Source organism: Scyliorhinus canicula, chromosome 15, assembly GCF_902713615.1.
Source record: "Scyliorhinus canicula chromosome 15, sScyCan1.1, whole genome shotgun sequence".
Lineage (NCBI taxonomy): Eukaryota > Metazoa > Chordata > Chondrichthyes > Carcharhiniformes > Scyliorhinidae > Scyliorhinus > Scyliorhinus canicula.
Genome location: NC_052160.1, coordinates 226,928 through 248,788, shown reverse-complemented (window position 1 = coordinate 248,788; position 21,861 = coordinate 226,928). Strand labels below are relative to the sequence as shown.

The following is a 21,861-nucleotide window of genomic DNA, read 5'->3' as shown; positions in this document are numbered from 1 at the left end:
GGTCCTGCTGTACACGGGGGCCCTGCTGTACACGGGGACTCTGCTGTACACGGGGGCCCTGCTGTACACGGGCGCACTGCTGTACACGGGGACTCTGCTGTACACTGGGGCCCTGCTGTACACGGGTGCCCTGTTGTACACGGAGGCCCTGCTGTACACGGGGACTCTGCTGTACACTGGGGTCCTGCTGTACACGGGGGCCCTGCTGTACATGGGTGCCCTGCTATACACGGGCACTCTGCTGTACACGGGGGTCCTGCTGTACACGGGAGCACTTGCTGTACACGTGGACTCTGCTGTACACGGGGGCCCTGCTGTACACGGAGGCCCTGCTGTACACGGGGACTCTGCTGTACGCTGGGGTCCTGCTGTACACGGGGGTCCTGCTGTACACGGGAGCACTTGCTATACACGGGGACTCTGCTGTACACGGAGGCCCTGCTGTACACTGGCGCCCTGCTGTACACGGGGGTCCTGCTGTACACGGGGGCCCTGCTGTACACGGGGGCCCTGGTGTACACGGGGACTCTGCTGTACACGGATGCCCTGCTGTACACGGAGGCCCTGCTGTACACGGGTGCCCGGTTGTACACGGAGGCCCTGCTGTGCACGGAGGCCCTGCTGTACAAGGGTGCCCTGCTGTACACGGGGGCCCTGCTGTACACGGGGGTCCTGCTGTACACGGGAGCACTTGCTGTACACGGGGACTCTGCTGTACACGGAGACCCTGCTGTACACGGGGACTCTGCTGTACACAGGGGCCCTACTGTACACGGGGACTCTGCTGTACACAGGGGCCCTGCTGTAGACGGAGGCCCTGCTGTACACGGGTGCCCTGCTGTACACGGGGGCTCTGCTGTACACGGGGGTCCTGCTGTACACGGGGTCTCTGCTGCACACTGCTGTCCTGCTGTACACGGAGGCCCTGCTGTACACGGGGACTCTGCTGTACACGGGGGTCCTGCTGTACACGGGGGCACTTGCTGTACACGGGGACTCTGCTGTACACGGAGGCTCTGCTGTACACGGGTGCCCTGCTGTACACGGGGACTCTGCTGTACACGGAGGCCCTGCTTTACACGGGGGCCCTGCTGTACACGGGGGCCCTGCTGTACACGGAGGCCCTGCTTTATACGGGGGCCCTGCTGTACACGGGGGCCCTGCTGTACACGGGGACTCTGCTGTACAGCCCTACTGTACACGGGAGCACTTGCTGTACACGTGGACTCTGCTGTACACGGGCACACTGCTGTACACGGGGGTCCTGCTGTACACGGGAGCACTTGCTGTACACGGGGACTCTGCTGTACACGGGGACTCTGCTGTACACGGAGGCCCTGCTGTACACGGAGGCCCTGCTGTACACGGAGGCCCCGCTGTACACGGGGACTCTGCTGTACACGGGGACTCTGCTGTACACTGGGGTCCTGCTGTACACGGGCACTCTGCTGTACACGGGGGCCCTGCTATACACAGGGGCCCTGCTGTACACGGGGGCCCTGCTGTACACGGGAGCACTTGCTGTACACGGGGACTCTGCTGTACTCTGGGGTCCTGCTGTACACGGGGACTCTGCTGTACACGGGGACTCTGCTGTACACGGGAGCACTTGCTGTACACGGGGACTCTGCTGCACACGGGTGTCCTGCTGTACACGGGGGTCCTGCCGTACATGGGGGCCCTGCTGTACACGGGAGCTCTGCTGCACACGGGGGCCCTGCTGTACATGGGGGCCCTGCTGTACACGGGGACTCTGCTGCACACGGGGGCCCTGCTGTACATGGGGGCCCTGCTGTACACGGGGGCCCTGCTGCACACGGGGGTCTCTGCTGTACACGGGGGCCCTGCTGTACACGGGGATCCTGCTGTACACGGGGGCCCTGCTGTACACGGGGGCCCTGGTGTACATGGGCGCCTTGTTGCAGGGAGCAGACATTCCTCTCAGTAAAACCAGTTGTCAGGAGAGAGAGGATTGTTTGCATTATCTATATGGGGCAGGGGGAGCAATTTGCGCCCCTGAAGAGTAACGTGGACCATTGTTGCACACTCACATGGCTATTACACTGCCTCAGACCCTCCCCCCACTGCGTCCAGGGGCTTCTGTTTGCTAACAAGTGCAAGTCAGTGAGCACACATACATTAATCAGGCCCAGCTCTCTGATTGGACCTTGCTCCCTGCCGCAGGTTTCGGATTTATAATTAAAATTCAGAAGGAGACCACAGCGGCATCAGTCAGCACCAATCTGTTGAAAAGATATCAGGCACGATTTAGCTTAAAAAATCCAGCGTTGTTAATCTGACAGCATTGTGTATATCCAGCCCCCCCCCCCCCCCACCACCCCCCACCCCCGGGGACATCCCGCCGACGCCACACTTAGCCGCATAGCTGGTGAGCGGATGCTCCTCATGCAGGAAGAGATCGGAGCACCGTTTTAAAATCTCACCCCCCCCCCCCCCCCCCACCCCCCGCCCCCACCCCCTCCCACTCCCGACACAACTCCTGGATCCACCCAACACCCCAACTCATCTGTTGGTGGGTCCCCAAGCACCCCCCCCCCCCACATGCAGGTAGGGAATCCCCGGGCCCGACCCCCAGCAGCTAATACTGCCAGGCTGCACATTGGCAGCGCCCCCGACAGCCTGGCACTGCAGGGTACCAGCCTGGCCAGAGGCTCCGATTACCAGGGAGACCACCCCCCCTCAAATGCCATTCTGCCTGGTCCTGTTTGTGGGGACTAGTGCTCAACAGCTCCTGGCTGGGGTCTCCTGGGCGAGGCCGGGTGGACATTAGACCTGGCAGCAGCGTAGCTCAGCGAACTTGTAAACTCTTTTAGCGATGGGAGTCTGGGCCCTGCCCATTGTCTGCGGGATCCAGATCTCGCGATACATAACGTCCATCAGGAATACTGGGAGAGATCTCTCTCGGAACCTACTGGCCACGTCCCATCCCGATTCCAGGGAGACGCGGCCAGTAGATCCCGCCCATGAGTACCTCCCACTCCCACCTCATTCCCATAATCATTGCAACACTTTCTCCTTCCTGTTCTATTTTGAAAGTTGGAGTCATAGAGTCAGAGGTCTACAGCACAGAAAAGGCCCTTCAGCCCATCGAGTCTGCGCCAGTCAAAAACAACCACCTAACTATTCTAATCCCATTTCCCAGCACTTGGCCCAGAGCCGTGTCTGCCCTGGGATCACAATGACACATCTCAATACTTCTTAATGTTATGAGGGTCTCTGCCTCCTCCCCCCTTTCAGGCAGCGAGTTCCAGACTCCCACCACCCTCTGGGTAAAAGGTTTTTCCTCACACCCCCTCTAAACCTCCTGCCCCTCATCTTAAATCTCTGCCCCCTGGTCACTGATCCCTTCACCAAGGGGTAAGGTTGCTTCCTGTTGACTCTATCTGTGCCCCTCATAATTTTATACATCTCAATCCTGTCCCCCCTCAGTCTCCTCTGCTCCATGGAAAAGCACCCTAGTCTATCCAATCTCTCTTCATAACTAAAGCTCTCCAGTCCAGGCATCATCCTGGTAAATCTCCTCTGCTCCCTTTCCAGTGGCTATCACATCCCTCCTATAATGTGGATTCCAGAACTGCACACAATACTCCAGCTGTGGCCTAACCAACATTTTATACAGTTTCAGCATAACCTCCCTACTCTGAAACTCTATGCCTCGGCTAATAAACCTTACAACACGAGGTTGAAGTCCAACATGTTTGTTTCAAACACTAGCTTTTGGAGCACTGCTCCTTCCTCAGGAGAATGAAGAGGTAGGTAACGGAAACATATATATAGACAAAGTCAAAGGTGCAAGACAATGCTTAGAAGGCATTCTATCCCCATCCTATTGAAACTATATCCCCATCCTATTGAATCTTTATCCCCATCCTATTGAATCTATATCCCCATCTTATTGAATCTATATCCCCATCCTATTGAATCTTTATCCCCATCCTATTGAATCTATATCCCCATCTTATTGAATCTTTATCCCCATCCTATTGAATCTATATCCCCATCTTATTGAATCCATATCCCCATCCTATTGAATCTATATCCCCATCCTATTGAATCTATATCCCCATCCTATTGAATCAATATCCCCCATCCTATTAAATCTATACCCCCCATCCTATTGAATCTATACCCCTATCCTATTGAATCTATATCTCCATCCTATCGAATCTATATCCCCATCCTATTGAATCTATATCTCCATCCTATTGAATCTATATCCCCATCCCATTGAATCTATATTTCCATCCTATTGAATCTATACCCCCATCCTATTCAATCTATATCCCCCATCCTAATGAATCTATATCCCCATCCTATTGAACCTATATCCCCCATCTTATTGAATCTATATTCCCCATCCCATTGAATCTATACCCCCCATCCGACTGAATCTATATCCCCCATCCTATTCAATCTATATCCCCCATCCTATTGAATCTATATCCCGATCCTATTGATTTCATATCCCCATCCTATTGAATCTATATCCACCATCCTATTGAATTTATATCCCCATCCTTTTGAATCTATATCCCCAGCCTATTTAACCTGTATGCCCCATACTATTGAATCTATATCCTCATCCTATTGAATCTATAACCCCCATCCTATTGAATCTATATCCCCCATCCTATTGAATCTATACCCCCCATCCTATTGAATCTATATCCCCATCCTATTGAATCTATACCCCCCATCCTATTGAATCTATACCCCCCATCCTATTGAATCTATATCCCCATCCTATTGAATCTATACCCCCCATCCTATTGAATCTATACCCCCCATCCTATTGAATCTATATCCCCATCCTATTGAATCTATATCCCCATCCTATTGAATCTATACCCCCCATCCTATTGAATCTATATCCCCATCCTATTGAATCTATACCCCCCATCCTATTGAATCTATATCCCCATCCTATTGAATCTATATCCCTCATCCTATTGAATCTATATCCCCCATCCTATTGAATCAATATCCCCATCCTATTGAATCTATATCCCCCATCCTATTGAATCTATATCCCCCATCCTATTGAATCTATACCCCCCATCCTATTGAATCTATATCCCCATCCTATTGAATCTATATCCCCCATCCTATTGAATCTATATCCCCCATCCTATTGAATCTATATCCCCCATCCTATTGAATCTATATCCCCATCCTATTGAATCTATATCCCCCATCCTATTGAATCTATATCCCCATCCTATTGAATCTATATCCCCATCCTATTGAATCTATATCCCCATCCTATTGAATCTATATCCCCATCCTATTGAATCTATATCCCCATCCTATTGAATCTATATCCCCATCCTATTGAATCTATATCCCCATCCTATTGAATCTATATCCCCCATCCTGTTCACGAGAAAATTCAAAATCCTAACAGCTGATTTCATGAAGAATGCTTTTCTTTGTGCTACACCAGGTAATATTTGCCAGTCAGCTTAACGCTGTTCCCTTTGATTAATGCTCACTCAGCTACTGGAAACACTTTCTCCTTATTTACCATCTAAACCTATCAAGATTTTAAACACCTTCTGTCAAATTTCTTCTTGGCATTCCCAGCTCAAAGGAGAACAATTCCAGTTTCTTTAATCTGTTATATTTTGCCAAAGAACTGTGAGGAAGTTAGAATTCCTCCTCACCATCCCCCACTCTCACCTCCCATCTATCAATATGGTTTTTTTAAAAGCGTGAACAACATTTTTCACTTTCTGAAAAATCAATTAATTGTGACACTGATTTAGTTCAATTAATTTCATTCATTTTTACTCAAGCCTTTCCCAATGTACTGTTTTGTATTCAATAAAGGCGGCCACATTTTCCTGTGACATTCTTGGTGATGAAATAAGCACTTTCATGAACAGCCTGACTGTTGAGCGTTTGAATAATACTAATTTAACATTTTAACTGTAGTATTTACCCATGAAAAGGTTAGATGAATTGATCATATCAGACTCAAATTGCTGTGATCAGCGCTACGTGTCACAGCCTCCGACCCTGACGGATACTGGAATTATCAAGGCTTTTCTTTGCTGTGCTCTGCACCTATGACAGAAATCACCTTTCTATCTGCCATTATTCATGCATAAAGATGGGGATTTGAATTCCCAATAAACAATTCTAACATTGAATATAGTTTTTATTAACAATTATTGTTTTATTCTGTAGCTACATCAAATAAATTATATCCATACAAATATTATTCCGGGTGTCAACAGTTTAAAATTATTTTAAGTGTCAATGTATTAATTTCAATATGTGAAACAACAACTCGAATAGTAGAAAAATATGGTAATAATAAACAGAAATTTAAATCATGGTGCTTGCACAGATTATTATACATACATTAAGAGGATATAGGTTTGGCTTCGAACAGTTAATGATATTTTTTAACTTTAGAAATTGGAGAGCTCACATTTTGAAATGATACAAGAGAAGATGTTTTGGTTTTGAGAGCTTACAAAGGAAGCAGTGACCTTACAGCCCCTCACCTCCAAGTCATTGTCTTTCCAATTAGACATTCAGTAAATTAATTAGCATAAAGTCAAAATAAGGTGATTGATTTTCCCCCAATGTTTTGCAAATCATGTCTCAAATTAATCATTTTTAATTTAAATACAGTGTACATTGGGGAAAATATATTAGATTGAAATTGACAAAATATGATTAGATACCATTTATTTAATGTAACATGTACTGAGACTATTACATATATAAATGTGAGTTTCTTGTTCAAAGATAAGGGTGCATAATTTATTTTACTGTTTCTTTAACTATATTTGATAAAACTTATTTAAATAAATGTCAAAACAGCAATACAATGTTAAGTATGAAGGTTATTTACTGATTTAAACATGCACTCACCTGGTAATCCTAAGCACAGGAGAAGACTGTAGTAGATAACACGTACATATCCTAAACCACATCCGTACTGCTCTCCATCATGGGAGGGTAGAGTACTGTCGCTGGTGAAAATGTGATTATGCTCCATGGACTTTTCTTGTGGCTGGTTTAGGCTAAAGAAGAACAATCACAATGAGTGCCGACACCTTCACTGAGATTCTGTATCCAGTCTGAACCTCTGTCCTTCAATTCATGTTTATCCCTGGATTCTTCCACCTGCTGCTAAGCCAGCATCATTAGGAGAAAGTGCAATGCTTTAACTGCTTCACTCTTAGGGGAACTGTACTGAAGTGTCATTAAAGTAGGTAAATTAATACATTAAAATTTGATGATGTATAGTCACCTCTATTGGTTACATTTCTGAAGAATATAATTCATGCAGAGAAAAGCAATACCTCATTCTAACTGGTTTTCTGTTTACTAAGCTGCAGAGTACAGTCTTTAGAATACAGCTTGAGGGTTAGAAACAGTTCATCCTTTTCCTTTGCAGCTACCAATGTGTTAATGCAAAACACTTACCTTAAGGCAGAGGAGGGAGCATTAAATGTTGACGTTATCAGAAAATAACCATTTTGCCTTAAAACAAATGAAATCAGATAAATCCTTCTGAAGACTGTGAGGGTTATTATGGGTTGCCTACAGACAACAGTAGAGTTCTATCAAGTGTCATTCTCAGCGTGTCTTGCCTAGCCACGTGATAAATGGTTTGAGAATGGTGAGTATGAAAGATTAGAATGACGTACTGGAGAGGCACATTGCAGCTAGGGATAACTAACTATATGTGTGTTCCTCACAAATTCTAAAGCCTGAAACCTTTAAATCCTAAGGAATAGTAACAGTATTTTTATGGTCTGAAATTACATACAGCACAGGGATAACAGCAAATTATCAAAGTGGATTGAATTGGGTCAAAGTACTATTATTTGAAAGAAGCACTTTTTGTCCTGTCCCTTTATAAATAATGTTATTTAAGATGAAGAAACAGTAGTATCCTTCTGTAGTTGGAAACTCAAATGTTTAACAGTAAATATTGAACATCAATAGCTGAAAAAAAGAAGATCTAAGAAGTGATTTTTGATATATTGTTCCTTCTCATTAAGTGGACTGGGTTTAATGCTGAATTTGCGTATTGGATTTGTAATATGTTCACTTAATGCAAGTTTCAAACTATTGAGGGATTTAACTCAATTTCGGATTGTCAATGTAACAATATGGAGTTAGGTTTTTGGGGATAAAATGGATGTTTATCACTGTAATTTCTTCCAACAATGTCCCATGAATGCACAGTTTTGAGATGTAAGTTTCTGAAGAATATAATTTAAAGGCTGTTACTCGCCTGCAGCATTGAATCGTTGAAACTTCTTAGGTCACAAATGAGCCACTCAACTAATAACTCAGATGTGGTTAATGCAAATTATTTTGCAAAAGTTTCAATGAAAATTAATTGAGAAAAGTTTCATTTACAAACATGTACCTGCAACTGTTGGTAATGTCTGTAATGGAGCATCCTCGAATAGTCAGCACAAATATGCTAAGAAGGAAGAACAGTTAGTTATGCACCACTCAAAGTGTGAACACACATCATCTACACAGTGGGCTGGAAATCAGAAAGAAAGTTCAAGAACAAAAGAACAAAGTTCCGATCTGAACATTTCAGTGGATGTAGCCCACGCATGCTCCAGTACTGTAAAGGCTTAAAACGTTTATATCAAAGATGCTTTACTGAGAGATATTCGTAAGAATGTGGTAATAAGGTAGAAATGGAGATTGCTGGGTTATGCAAATGTCATTACTCATGACATGATGGGATATAAAATGTATTGCAGAATGGAATTTACACAAATCGATACAAGATGGCCTCCAGCAGCGACATTCAAGTTCAGCACAGGTTGATACAAATGTCAACCACTTCTGACATCATGTTGCCTTCAACCAGTGACAGTAGGTGCCACCTCCAAGAGAGAGCAATGACCTCACAGTGAATACACTAAAGAGGACATGCCATTGCCACACCTGCATTGGTCGCAGGTACAGTTAACAAGTCATTTGGCCTTCGTCCTCTAGCATCTACATAATTGAGATATTCATGAAAAATGAAGGTCAAAAGTCATAGCAAAACACAAAGATGCACAAAGAGTGCAGAAAAGATTTACTAGGGACTCGATGGTTTGAGTTATGAGAGGCTGGATAGACTGGGATTTTTTTCCCTGGAGCGTAGGAGGCTCGGGGATGATCTTATAGAGGTCTAGAAAATAATGAGAGGCACAGATAAGGTAGATAGTCAACCTCATTTCCCAAAGGCAGAGGAGTCTAAACTAGAGGGCATAGGTTTAAGGTGAGAGGGGAGAGATACAAAAGTGTCCAGAGGAACATTTCTTTCACGCAGAGGGTGGTAAGTGTCTGGAACGAGCTGCCAAAGGCAGTGGTAGAGGCGGGTACAATTTTGTCTTTTAAAAAGCATTTAGACAGTTATATGGGATAGCTGGGTATAGAGGATATGGGCCAAATGTGGGCAACTGGGACTAGCTTAGTGGCAAAAAAATGGGCACCATGGACAAACTGGGCCAAAGGGCCTGATTTTATGCTGTAAACCTCTGTGACCTCTATAACTCATACTTTAAAACTGCCGGACATAGAATAGAAGATCATAGAATCCCGACAGTGCAGAAGGAGGCCATTCGGTCCATCGAGTCTGCACCGACCCTCTGAAAGAGGACTCAAGCCATGTCCACTCCCCCGCCCTATCCCCGTAACCCAGCAACCCCACCTCACCTTTTGGACACTAAGGGGGAAATTTAGCACGGCCAATCCACCTAACCTGCACATCTTTGGACTGTGGGAGGAAACCGGAGCACCCGGAGGAAACCCACACACACACACGAGGAGAGCGTGCAGACACCGCAGTCACCCAAGATCAGAATTGAACCGGGGTCCTTGATGCTGTGAAGCAGCAGTGCTAACCACTGTGCTACCATAATTAATTGAATCTGCACAATCTTACAGTCTACTATTCTTTTATTGAGTTTAAATTTTTAAAAATTCATTTATGGGGCGTGGGTGTCGCTGGTCAGGTCAGCATTTATTGCCCATCGCTACGTGCCGTTCAGAAGGTGGTGGTAAGCTGCCTTCTTGAACCAATGTAGTCCTTGAGGTGTAGGTACACCCACTGTGCTGTTAGGGAGGGAGTTCCATGATTTTGACTCAGTGACAGTGAAGGAACACCGATATATTTCCAAGTCAGGAGGGTGAGTGACTTGGAGGGAACCTCCAGGTGGTGGGGCTCCCAGGTATCTGCTGCTCTTGTCCTTCTAGATGGTAGTGGTCGTGGGTTTGGAAGGTGCTGTCTGAGGAACCTTGGTGAGTTACTGCAGTGTATCGTGCAGATGGTGCACACGGCTGCCACTGCGTCGGTGGTGGAGGGAGTGAATGATATAGAATGGGGACCAATCAAGTGGGGCTGCTTTGTCCTGGATGGTGTTGAGCTTCTTCAGTATTGTTGGAGTTGCACTCAGCCAGGCAAGTGGAGAGTATTCTACTAACCCCCAGATGTTGATTGTAGGGGTTTCAATGATGGTAATGCCATCATAATGGGTGTGGTGGTTAGATCCTCTCTTGTAGGAGATGGTCATTGCCTGGCACTGTGTGGCGTGAATGTAACTTGCCACTTGTCAGCCCAAGTCTGGATATTGGTCAGGTCTTGCTGCATTTGGACCTGGGCTCTTCAGTATCTGAACATTGTGCAGTCATCAGCGAAAATCGCCACTTCTGACTTTATGATGGAACGGAGGTCATTGATGAAGCAGCTGAAGATGGTTGGGCCGGGTGCTCCGGTTTCCTCCCACAGTCCAAAGATGTGCAGGTTAGGTGGATTGGCCATGTTAAATTGCCTTCGTGTGCAAAAAAGGTGAGGTGGGGTTATGGGAATAGGATGGAAGTGTGGGATTAAGTGAGATAGATAGAGAAATACAGCACAGAACAGGCCCTTCGGCCCACGATGTTGCGCCGAACTTTTGTCCTAGGTTAATCATAGAATTTTGGACAATTTGTCATGGCCAATCCACCCAACCTGCACATCTTTGGACTGTGGGAGGAAACCGGAGTACCCGGAGGAAACCCACGCAGTCACGGGGAGGATGTGCAGACTCCACACAGACAGTGACCCAAGTCGAAATCGAACTTGGGACCCTGGAGCTGTGAAGCAATTGTGCTATCCACAATGCTACCGTGCTGCCCTTAAGAAGTTAACCTACACTCCCTTATTCTACCCTAATCCAAGTACCTATCCAATAGCCGTTTGAAGGTCCATAAATTTTCCGACTCAACTACTTCCACAGGCAGTGCATTCCATGCCCCCACTACTCTCTGGGTAAAGAACCTACCTCTGACATCCCCTCTATATCTTCCACCATTTATCTTAAATTTATGTCCCCTTGTAATGGTGTGTTCCACCCGGGGAAAAAGTCTCTGACTATCTACTCTATCTATTCCCCTGATCATCTTATAAACCTCTATCAAGTCGCCCCTCATCCTTCTCCGTTCTAATGAGAAAAGGCCTAGCACCCTCAACCTTTCCTCATAAGACCTACTCTCCATTCCAGGCAACATCCTGGTAAATCTCCTTTGCACCTTTTCCAAAGCTTCCACATCCTTCCTAAAATGAGGTGACCAGAACTGCACACAGTACTCCAAATGTGGCCTGACCAAGGTTTTGTACAGCTGCATCATCACCTCACGGCTCTTAAATTCAATCCCTCTGCTAATGAACGCTAGCACACCATAGGCCTTCTTCACAGCTCTATCCACTTGAGTGGCAACTTTCAAAGAACAATGAACATAGACCCCAAGATCTCTCTGCTCCTCCACATTGCCAAGAACCCTACCATTAACCCTGTATTCCGCATTCAGATTTGTCCTTCCAAAATGGACAACCTCACACTTGTCAGGGTTAAACTCCATCTGCTACTTCTCAGCCCAGCTCTGCATTCTATCTATGTCTCTTTGAAGCCGACAACAGCCCTCCTCACTATCCACAACTCCACCAATCTTCGTATCATCTGCAAATTTACTGACCCACCCTTCAACTCCCTCATCCAAGTCGTTAATGAAAATCACAAACAGCAGAGGACCCAGAACTGATCCCTGCGGTACGCCACCGATAACTGGGCTCCAGGCTGAATATTTGCCATCCACCACAACTCTCTGTCTTCTATCGGTTAGCCAGTTTGTTATCCAACTGGCCAAATTTCCCACTATCCCATGCCTCCTTACTTTCTGCATAAGCCTACCATGGGGAACCTTATCAAATGCCTTACTAAAATCCATGTACACTACATCCACTGCTTTACCTTCATCCACATGCTTGGTCACCTCCTCAAAGAATTCAATAAGACTTGTAAGGCAAGACCTACCCCTCACAAATCCGTGCTGACTATCCCTAATCAAGCAATGCCTTTCCAGATGCTCAGAAATCCTATCCCTCAGTACCCTTTCCATTACTTTGCCTACCACCGAAGTAAGACTAACTGGCCTGTAATTCCCAGGGTTATCCCTATTCCCTTTTTTGAACAGGGGCACGACATTCGCCACTCTCCAATCCTCTGGTACCACCCCTGTTGACAGCGAGGATGAAAAGATCATTGCCAACGGCTCTGCAATTTCATTTCTTGCTTCCCATAGAATCCTTGGATATATCCCGTCAGGCCCGGGGGACTTGTCTATCCTCAAGTTTTTCAAAACGCGCAACACATCTTCCTTCCTGACAAGTATCTCCTCAAGCTTATCAGTCTGCTTCACGCTGTCCTCTCCAACAATATGGCCCCTCTCATTTGTAAATACTGAAGAAAAATACTTGTTCAAGACCTCTCCTATCTCTTCAGACTCAATACACAATCTCCCGCTACTGTCCTTAATCGGACCTACTCTCACTCTAGTCATTCTCATATTTCTCACGTATGTGTAAAAGGCCTTGGGGTTTTCCTTGATCCTACCCGCCAAGGATTTTTCATGCCCTCTCTTAGCTCTCCTAATCCCTTTCTTCAGTTCCCTCCTGGCTATCTTGTATCCCTCCAGCGCCCTGTCTGAACCTTGTTTCTTCAGCCTTACATAAGTCTCCTTCTTCCTCTTAACAAGACATTCAACCTCTCTTGTCAACCATGGTTCCCTCACTCGACCATCTCTTCCCTGCCTGACAGGGACATACATATCAAAGACACGCAGTACCTGATCCTTGAACAAGTTCCACATTTCACTTGTGTCCTTCCCTGACAGCCTATGTTCCCAACTTCTGCACTTCAATTCTTGTCTGACAGCATTGTATTTACCCTTCCCCCAATTATAAACCTTGCCCTGTTGCTCGCACCTATCCCTCTCCATTACTAAAGTGAAAGTCACAGAATTGTGGTCACTACCTCCAAAATGCTCCCCCACTAACAAATCTATCACCTGCCCTGGTTCATTACCAAGTACTAAATCCAATATGGCCTCCCCTCTGGTCGGACAATCTACATACTGTGTTAGAAAAGCTTCCTGGACACACTGCACAAACACTACCCCATCCAAACTATTTGATCTAAAGAGTTTCCACTCAATGTTTGGGAAGTTGAAGTCGCCCATGACTACTACCCTGTGACTTCTGCACCTTTCCAGAATCTGTTTCCCAATCTGTTCCTCCACATCTCTGCTGCTATTGGGGGGCCTATAGAACACACCCAACAAGGTGACTGCTCCTTTCCTATTTCTAACTTCAACCCATATTACCTCAGTAGGCAGATCCCCCTCGAACTGCCTTTCTGCAGCTGTTATACTATCTCTAATTAACAATGCCACCCCCCCACCTCTTTTACCATCCTCCCTAATCTTGTTGAAACATCTATAACCAGGGACCTCCAACAACCATTTCTGCCCCTCTTCTATCCAAGTTTCCGTGATGGCCACCACATCGTAGTCCCAAGTACCGATCCATGCATTAAGTTCACCCACCTTATTCCTGATGCTTCTTGCATTAAAGTATACACACTTCAACCCATCTCCTTGCCTGCAAGTACTCTCCTTTGTCATTGTTACCTTCCCCACTGCATCACTACGTGCTTTGGCGTCCTGACTATCGTCTACCTTAGTTGCTGGACTACAGATCCGGTTCCCATTCCCCTGCCAAATTAGTTTAAACCCTCCCGAAGAGTACTAGAAAACCTCCCCCCCAGGATATTGGTGCCCCTCTGGTTCAGATGCAACCCGTCCTGCTTGTACAGGTCCCACCTTCCCCAGAATGCGCTCCAATTATCCAAATACCTGAAGCCCTCCCTCCTACACCATTCCTGCAGCCACGTGTTCAACTGCACTCTCTCCCTATTCCTAGCCTCGCTATCACGTGGCACCGGCAACAAACCAGAGATGACAACTCTGTCTGTCCTGGCCCTTAACTTCCAGCCTAACTCCCTAAACTTGTTTATTACCTCCACACCCTTTTTCCTACCTACATCGTTGGTACCAATGTGCACCACGACTTCTGGCTGCTCACCCTCCCCCTTCAGGATCCTGAAGACACGATCAGAGACATCCCTGGCCCTGGCACCCGGGAGGCAACATACCTTTCGGGAGTCTCGCTCGCGACCACAGAATCTCCTATCTATTCCCCTAACCATTGAATCTCCTATTACTATTGCTTTTCTATGCTCCCCCCTTCCCTTCTGAGCCCCAGAGCCAGACTCAGTGCCAGAGACCTGGCCGCTGGGGCCTTCCCCCGGTAGGTCATCCCCCCCAACAGCATCCAAAACGGTATACTTGTTTTGAAGGGGAATGGCCACGAGGGATCCCTGCACTGTCTGCCTGTTAATTTTCTTTCCCCTGACTGTAACCCAGCTACTCTTGTCCAGTACCTTTGGTGTGGCTACCTCCCTGTAACTCTTCTCTATGACCCCCTCTGCCTCCCGGATGATCCGAAGTTCATCCAGCTCCAGCTCCAGTACCTTAACACGGTCTCTGAGGAGCTGGAGTTGGGTGCACTTCCCGCAGGTATAGTCAGCGGGGACACCAGTGGTATCCCTCACCACCCACATCCTACAGGAGGAGCATGCAACTGCCCTAGCCTCCATCCCCTCTTACTTTACAGAATTAGCTGCCCTGTGGACCAACTGGACCTCCGCCCTCCGACTCTGCTCCCAGTCAGCTGTACTCTAAACTCCTGGTTCCCTTCACGCTCTTTGATAAATATAGGAAATTACACCTTATAGGAATATAGGAAAGAGCACCTTACTCCCTCCTCACCTAACTCCCTCAGTCACCAAACTCTCACTGTAGCACTCAAATGCCAAGCTCAGCACTCCCTCAGTCACCAAACTCTCACTGTAGCACTCAAATGCCACAAGCTCAGCACTCCCTCAGTCACCAAACTCTCACTGTAGCACTCAAATGCCAAGCTCAGCACTCCCTCAGTCACCAAACTCTCACTGTAGCACTCAAATGCCACAAGCTCAGCACTCAGTGCAAACAAAACAAGTGGGGTGCTCTTTCCAAGGGCCGGTGCAGACTCGATGGGTCGAATGGCCTCCTTCTGCACTGTAAATTCTATGATTCTATGAACTGCACAGGAGATAAAGCAAATAGTCCCATGTCAGTGTCTCTGCACCACTCCAGCCTCATCCCATCATTCCTCATCTAACTCTCCAAAAAATAACACTTCTCCCTCATTTAATTATTGTTGGGGGGGTGGTGAGGGGGTGGTGAGGGGGTGGTGAGGGGGTGGTGAGGGGGTGGTGAGGGGGTGGCGGTGGCATAATGGTATTGTCACTGGACCAGTAATCCAGAGACCCAGGGAAATGCTCTGGGATCCTAGGTTCAAATCCCACCATGGCACGTGGTGAAATTTGAATTCAATAATAAAAAATTGGAAATTAAAACTCTAATGATGGCCATGGAACCATTGTCGATTGTCATAAACCCACCTGAGTCACTAATGTCCTTAGGGAAGGAAATCTGCCGTCTTTACCCAGTCTGGCCGACATGTCACTCCAGATGCACAGCAATGTGGTTGACTCTGAAATGCCCCCCAGGGATGGACAATAAACGCTGACCCAGCGACGCCCACATCCCATGAATTAATTAAACGTGATATGACCACAACATAACTGAATTGTAGGTTTAGTTTGACGTGGGAAGGAATGGTTCCAAGGCTGCGGGCACAATTCAGCGGACAGGTTACAGTCGGCTGAACGGCACATTTAGTGAGATCTTTCTTGGCGTCAGCAATGCTGAAAGACCCCGGGTGGGATTCTCCGACCCCCCCCCCCCCCCCCGCCGGGTAGGGGAGAATTCCCCCCCCCCCCCCCCCCGTGTTCATCGACTCTTTTCCGTTTGTTTTGGTCTTGGTGAGGGAGACGCTATCAAGGTCACTCTTTAAGTCAGTTCCTGGAATACTGCTTGCGATCGGTTCGCCTTTTTAATGGCAGCCCCGATGTTAAGATCTCCCTCATCCCACCTCATAGGGGCAGGACCCCGCCTCAATTTCCCAGCGAGAACCCCCCCCACCCCCGGAGGTGCCATAATGACTGGTTCATGGTTTTATTGACCATTACTAAATGGTGCCAGCTTGAGGTCTCGCTGGTGAGGCCGGTCAATCCCCGATGAATTGGGCAAGTGCATTTGTTTAATGAGCCTAATGGATCATTTAAATATGAGGGACTGGATCTCACCCAGCGAGAGCGAGATCCAGGCCTCTTGCGAGATTCAACAGCCTCTCCCTGACCCAAGTCAGCTGTGACTAGGTTCCTGAATCACACCCTACTGTAAGCGTGACAATGAGGTGATAACGAGGTGATATCGAGGTGATAACGAGGTGATAACGAGGCGGTAACGAGGTGATAACGAGGTGAAAATGAGGTGATGATGAGGCGATAATGAGGAGACAACGAGGTGATAACGAGGTGATAATGAGGTGATAACGAGGTGACGATTAGGTGATAACGAGGTGATAATGAGGAGACAACGAGGCGATAACGAGGTAATAACGAGGTGATAACGAGGTGATAATGAGGAGACAACGAGGCAATAACGAGGTAATAACGAGGGGATAACGAGGTGGTACCGAGGCGATAACGAGGTGATAACGAGGTTCCCAACACTCATCCCCGCGAGACCGGCAACACAATTCAACGTTAATAGGTCCACTTAACGATGCTTCACGGCTTCTCAGCACAAATGAAGGCTCACCAGCTGATCCAATGGGAATACGCTTGCCAGCCTCGCCCCCCCCCCCCCCCCCCCCCCAATAACAAGGTCGAGCAGAACATGCTCAGCCAACCCCACTCAGCTCGCAACAATGGTGATGAGAAGACCGGCCACGAGATTTGGGGCGCGGACCTGAGGAGGCTCTTCGATGCGATGGAGACCGGGACGGATGTCCTGTTCCCCCCGAGGGTCCCGGAAGGTGAGCCACAGGGCAGCCAGGGCCGCCTGGGATGAGGTGGTGGAGGCCATGAGCTTGGGCAGTGTGACCAGGAGAACTGGCGTTCAGTGTTGCCGGAAAGTCAACAGCCTACACCGAGCAACACGGGTGAGTGAACACCAATGCTCTCACGCGGGCATTCAGCCCCCCCCCAACCCACCAAGCAGCCTGATCTCTGAACCCTTGGCCCATCTCTCAGGCAGCCCCTCCTCACAGCTCACCCACCCTCCGGCCGTGGACATGTCCCGGAGCTGTGCCCCATCCCCTGGGTGTTCGGTTGTTGCGTGTGTGCTGTTCCCCCCCCCCCCCCCCCCCCCCCCCCCCGCAGTGTTCAGGCATCAAGGTGTGATTGGGATGCTAGGCAATAACACCCACGTGCTACATGGCCACCCACCCATGGGAATCCACTTGGGTTGTGTGAAGTGCTCACTTAACCACAATTAAGTGGGAATGATGGGTGGTTGGTGGGACAGGCAGACAGGGACCAGGGTTGTCCCCGGAACGGGAACACACGATCCAGGGGTTGGCATGGTGATGCTGTTAACTCCCCCAGTGCCTCTCCCCCCAATCCATTCCCCCCCCCAACTCCGCATGGCAGCCCACCCCAGCCGAGGGTCCCCCACCCCGCCAGTCACAGGGGCAGCTAGTCCAGTATCCGCGGGCTCTTTGCCTGTGAGTAAAGATGGCTACTCACCTTCTCGGCTCCCCACAGAAGCCCTTCCGCCAGGTTCATGTTTTTCAAAACGAGTAGTAATTGGCGCCAGCGTGACCATTTGCTGAGGAGGCCATTGGCTATGTGGTGGCTAATTGTATGGAAATGGGGCTTGAGTGGTGATAATTGTTTCCTTGCCTGATTTCAGGAGCAGGCTGGTTGCATTGCAAACCTTTTGCCGACCGACCTGTCCTTGTTTTCAGCCTCTCCCGCTATTCATCGGCCTCGTTGTGTTTGAGTGAGAGCGCAATGAGGCCGGAGAATTGCATCATATGGGCGGGATTCTCTGTCCCCCCCGCCAGATCAGAGAATTCCCAGGGCGGATATGCGAATCCTGCCCCACCGCCCGCTGCCATATTCTCCGGCGCCTGTTTTTCGGGTGGGGGAGGGATTCCCTCCACACCGGTTGGGGGCCGTTGCCAAGGCCGGCCTCACAGTGATCAGGCCCGACAAGGCGATTCTCCGATCCCGATGGGCCGAGCGGCCATCCGTTTTTGGCCAGCCCCGCCGGGGTGGATTGCACACGGTCCCACATGGGGGGACCTGGCAGGTAAGTCGGTGGGGCCGGTCCTCGGAGGATCACGGGGAGATCCGACCCTGGGGGGCCCCCCCACGGTGGCCTGGCCTGCGATTGGGGCCCACCGATCTGCAGGCGGGCCGGTTCTGTGGGGACACTTCTTCCTTCTGCGCCGGCCCCCGTAGGGCTCCGCCATGTCCGTCGCGGAGAAGACAACTCCCCGCGCATACGGCAAAATCTAACGGCCGGTCTGCGCATGCGCGGAATCATGACAGCGGTTCCACGCATGCCCGAGATCACGACGGCCATTCCGCGCGTGCGCGAACTCGCGCAATCCCTTCGGTGCTGGCTGGAGCGGCGCCAACCCCTCAGGCGTCCACCTAGCCCCCGAGACAGGTGACAATTCATCACCTTGGGGGCCCATTGACGCCGGAGTCATTGGCGCCAGTTTTCCTGCCGGCGTGGGGAAGGGAGAATCCCGCTGTATGTTTCTAAACATAAATACAGGCAATTTTGAGGGTTTGAAAGCAGAATTTGTTAAAGTGAATTGGTAAATTTGATTAAGGGAGAGGTCAATAGAGATGCAGTTTCCAGAATTTAAAAGGCTATTTCAGAATATTTTTTCAAAATGTCAGGCACAGACTGAAAACCAGCTGCAAGGCCCAGTTTTCACCCAGACCTTCGGCCTCTCCGAGTTAAAAAATGAAATTGGTGTAGTTTACACCGTTAGACTGGCGGAGTGGAGCCTGATAGAGCTGACAAGGCCGGCCTCACAGTGATCAGGCCTGACAAGGCCGGCCTCACAGTGATCAGGCCTGACAAGGCCGGCCTCACAGTGATCAGGCCTGACAAGGCCGGCCTCACAGTGATCAGGCCTGACAAGGCCGGCCTCACAGTGATCAGGCCTGACAAGGCCGGCCTCACAGTGATCAGGCCTGACAAGGCCGGCCTCACAGTGATCAGGCCTGACAAGGCCGGCCTCACAGTGATCAGGCCTGACAAGGCCGGCCTCACAGTGATCAGGGCTGACAAGGCCGGCCTCACAGTGATCAGGCCCGACAAGGCTGGCCCCACAGTGATCAGGCCCGACAAGGCCAGCCTTACAGTGATCAGGCCTGACAAGGCCGGCCACACAGTGATCTGGGCTGACAAGGCTGGCCTCACAGTGATCAGGGCTGACAAGGCCGGCCTCACAGTGATCAGGGCTGACAAGGCCGGCCTCACAGTGATCAGGCCCGACAAGGCTGGCCCCACAGTGATCAGGCCCGATAAAGCCGGCCTCACAGTGATCAGGCCCGACAAGGCCGGCACCACAGTGATCAGGCCCGACAAGGCTGGCCCCACAGTGATCAGGCCTAACACAGCTGGCCCCACAGTGATCAGGCCCGACAAGGCCGGCCTCACAGTGATCAGGCCCGACAAGGCTGGCCTCACAGTGATCAGGCCCGACAAGGCCGGCCCCACAATGATCAGGCCCGACAAGGCCGTCCCCACAGTGATCAGGCCCGACAAGGCTGGCCCCACAGTGATCAGACCCGACAAGGCTGGCACCACAGTGATCAGGCCCGACAAGGCCGACCTCACAGTGATCAGGCCTAACACAGCTGGCCCCACAGTGATCAGACCCGACAAGGCTGGCCCCACAGTGATGAGGCCCGACAAGGCCGGCCCCACAGTGATCAGGGCTGACAAGGCCGGCCTCACAGTGATCAGGCCCGACAAGCCTTGCCCCACAGAGATCAGGCCTGACAAGGCTGGCCTCAAAGTGATTAGGGCTGACAAGGCCGGCCTCACAGTGATCAGGCCCGACAAGCCTTGCCCCACAGAGATCAGGCCCGACAAGGCTGGCCTCACAGTGATTAGGACCGACAAGGCTGGCCTCACAGTGATAAGGCCCGACAAGCCTTGCCCCACAGTGATCAGGCCCGACAAGGCTGGCCTCACAGTGATCAGGCCCGAGAAGGCCGGTCCCACAGTGATCAGGAGTGACAAGGCCGTCCCCTTAGTGATCAGGGGCACAAGGCCGGCCCCACAGTGATCAGGGCTGACAAGGCCGGCCCCACGGAAATCAGGCCCGACAAGGCCGTCCTCACAGTGATCAGGAGTGACAAGGCCGTCCCCTTAGTGATCAGGGGCACAAGGCCGGCCCCACAGTGATCAGGGCTGACAAGGCCGGCCCCACGGAAATCAGGCCCGACAAGGCCGTCCTCACAGTGATCAGGCCCGACAAGGCCGTCCCCACAGTGATCAGGCCCGACAATGCCGTCCCCACAGTGATCAGGGCTGACAAGGCTGGCCCCACAGTGATCAGGCCCGACAAGGCTGGGTCCAAAGTGATCAGGCCCGACAAGGCCGGCCCCACAGTGATCAGGCCCGACAAGGCCGGCCTCACAGTGATCAGGTCCGATAAAGCCGGCCTCACAGTGATCAGGCCTAACACGGCTGGCCTCACAGTGATCAGACCTAACACAGCTGGCCCCACAGTGATCAGGCCCGACAAGGTTGGCCCCACAGAGATCAGGCCCGACAAGGCTGGCCCCACAGTGATCAGCCCCGACAAGGCCGGCCCAACAGTGATCAGGCCCGACAAGGCCGGCCTCACAGTGATCAGGCCCGACAAGGCCGGCCTCACAGTGATCAGGCCTGACAAGGCTGGCCTCACATTGATCAGGCCCGACAAGGCTGGCCCCACAGTGATCAGACCCGACAAGGCTGGCCCCACAGTGATGAGGCCCGACAAAGCCGGCCTCACAGTGATCAGACCCGACAAGGCTGGCCCCACAGTGATCAGGCCTGACAAGGCCGGCCTCACAGTGATCAGGGCTGGCAAGGCTGGCCCCACAGTGATCAGGCCCGACAAGGCCGGCCTCACAGTGATCAGGCCTGACAAGGCTGGCCTCACAGTGCTTAGGACCGACAAGGCCGGCCTCACAGTGATGAGGCCCGACAAGCCTTGCCCCACAGAGATCAGGCCCGACAAGGCTGGCCTCACAGTGATCAGGCCCGACAAGGCCGGCCTCACAGTGATCAGGCCCGACAAGGCTGGCCCCACAGTGATCAGGCCTAACACAGCTGGCCCCACAGTGATCAGGCCCGACAAGGCCGGCCTCACAGTGATCAGGCCTGACAAGGCTGGCCTCACAGCGATCAGGCCCGACAAGGCCGGCCCCACAGTGATCAGGCCCGATAAAGCCGGCCTCACAGTGATCAGGCCCGACAAGGCCGGCACCACAGTGATCAGGCCCGACA

The 21,861-nt window shown here is 50.3% G+C and overlaps 1 protein-coding gene across 2 annotated transcripts in view; it reads right to left on the bottom strand.

Annotated features, from left to right (window-relative positions):
• Positions 1-9,305, bottom strand: part of gpr139 (G protein-coupled receptor 139) — an 84,812-nt gene extending 75,507 nt beyond the window's left edge. Inside the window, exons 1-2 of one of the 2 annotated variants that reach the window (XM_038821051.1) lie at positions 8,420-9,305; positions 6,907-7,058 (exon numbers count right to left, since the gene is read on the bottom strand). In XM_038821051.1, the coding sequence (XP_038676979.1) occupies positions 6,907-7,033 (127 nt within the window). In that variant the 5' untranslated portion in view covers positions 7,034-7,058; positions 8,420-9,305. Of the gene's footprint in view, positions 1-6,906; positions 7,059-7,464; positions 7,594-8,419 lie in introns of those variants that run through there. The other variant, XM_038821052.1, reaches the window with a different exon arrangement.
• Positions 9,306-21,861: the final 12,556 nt, after the last annotated feature.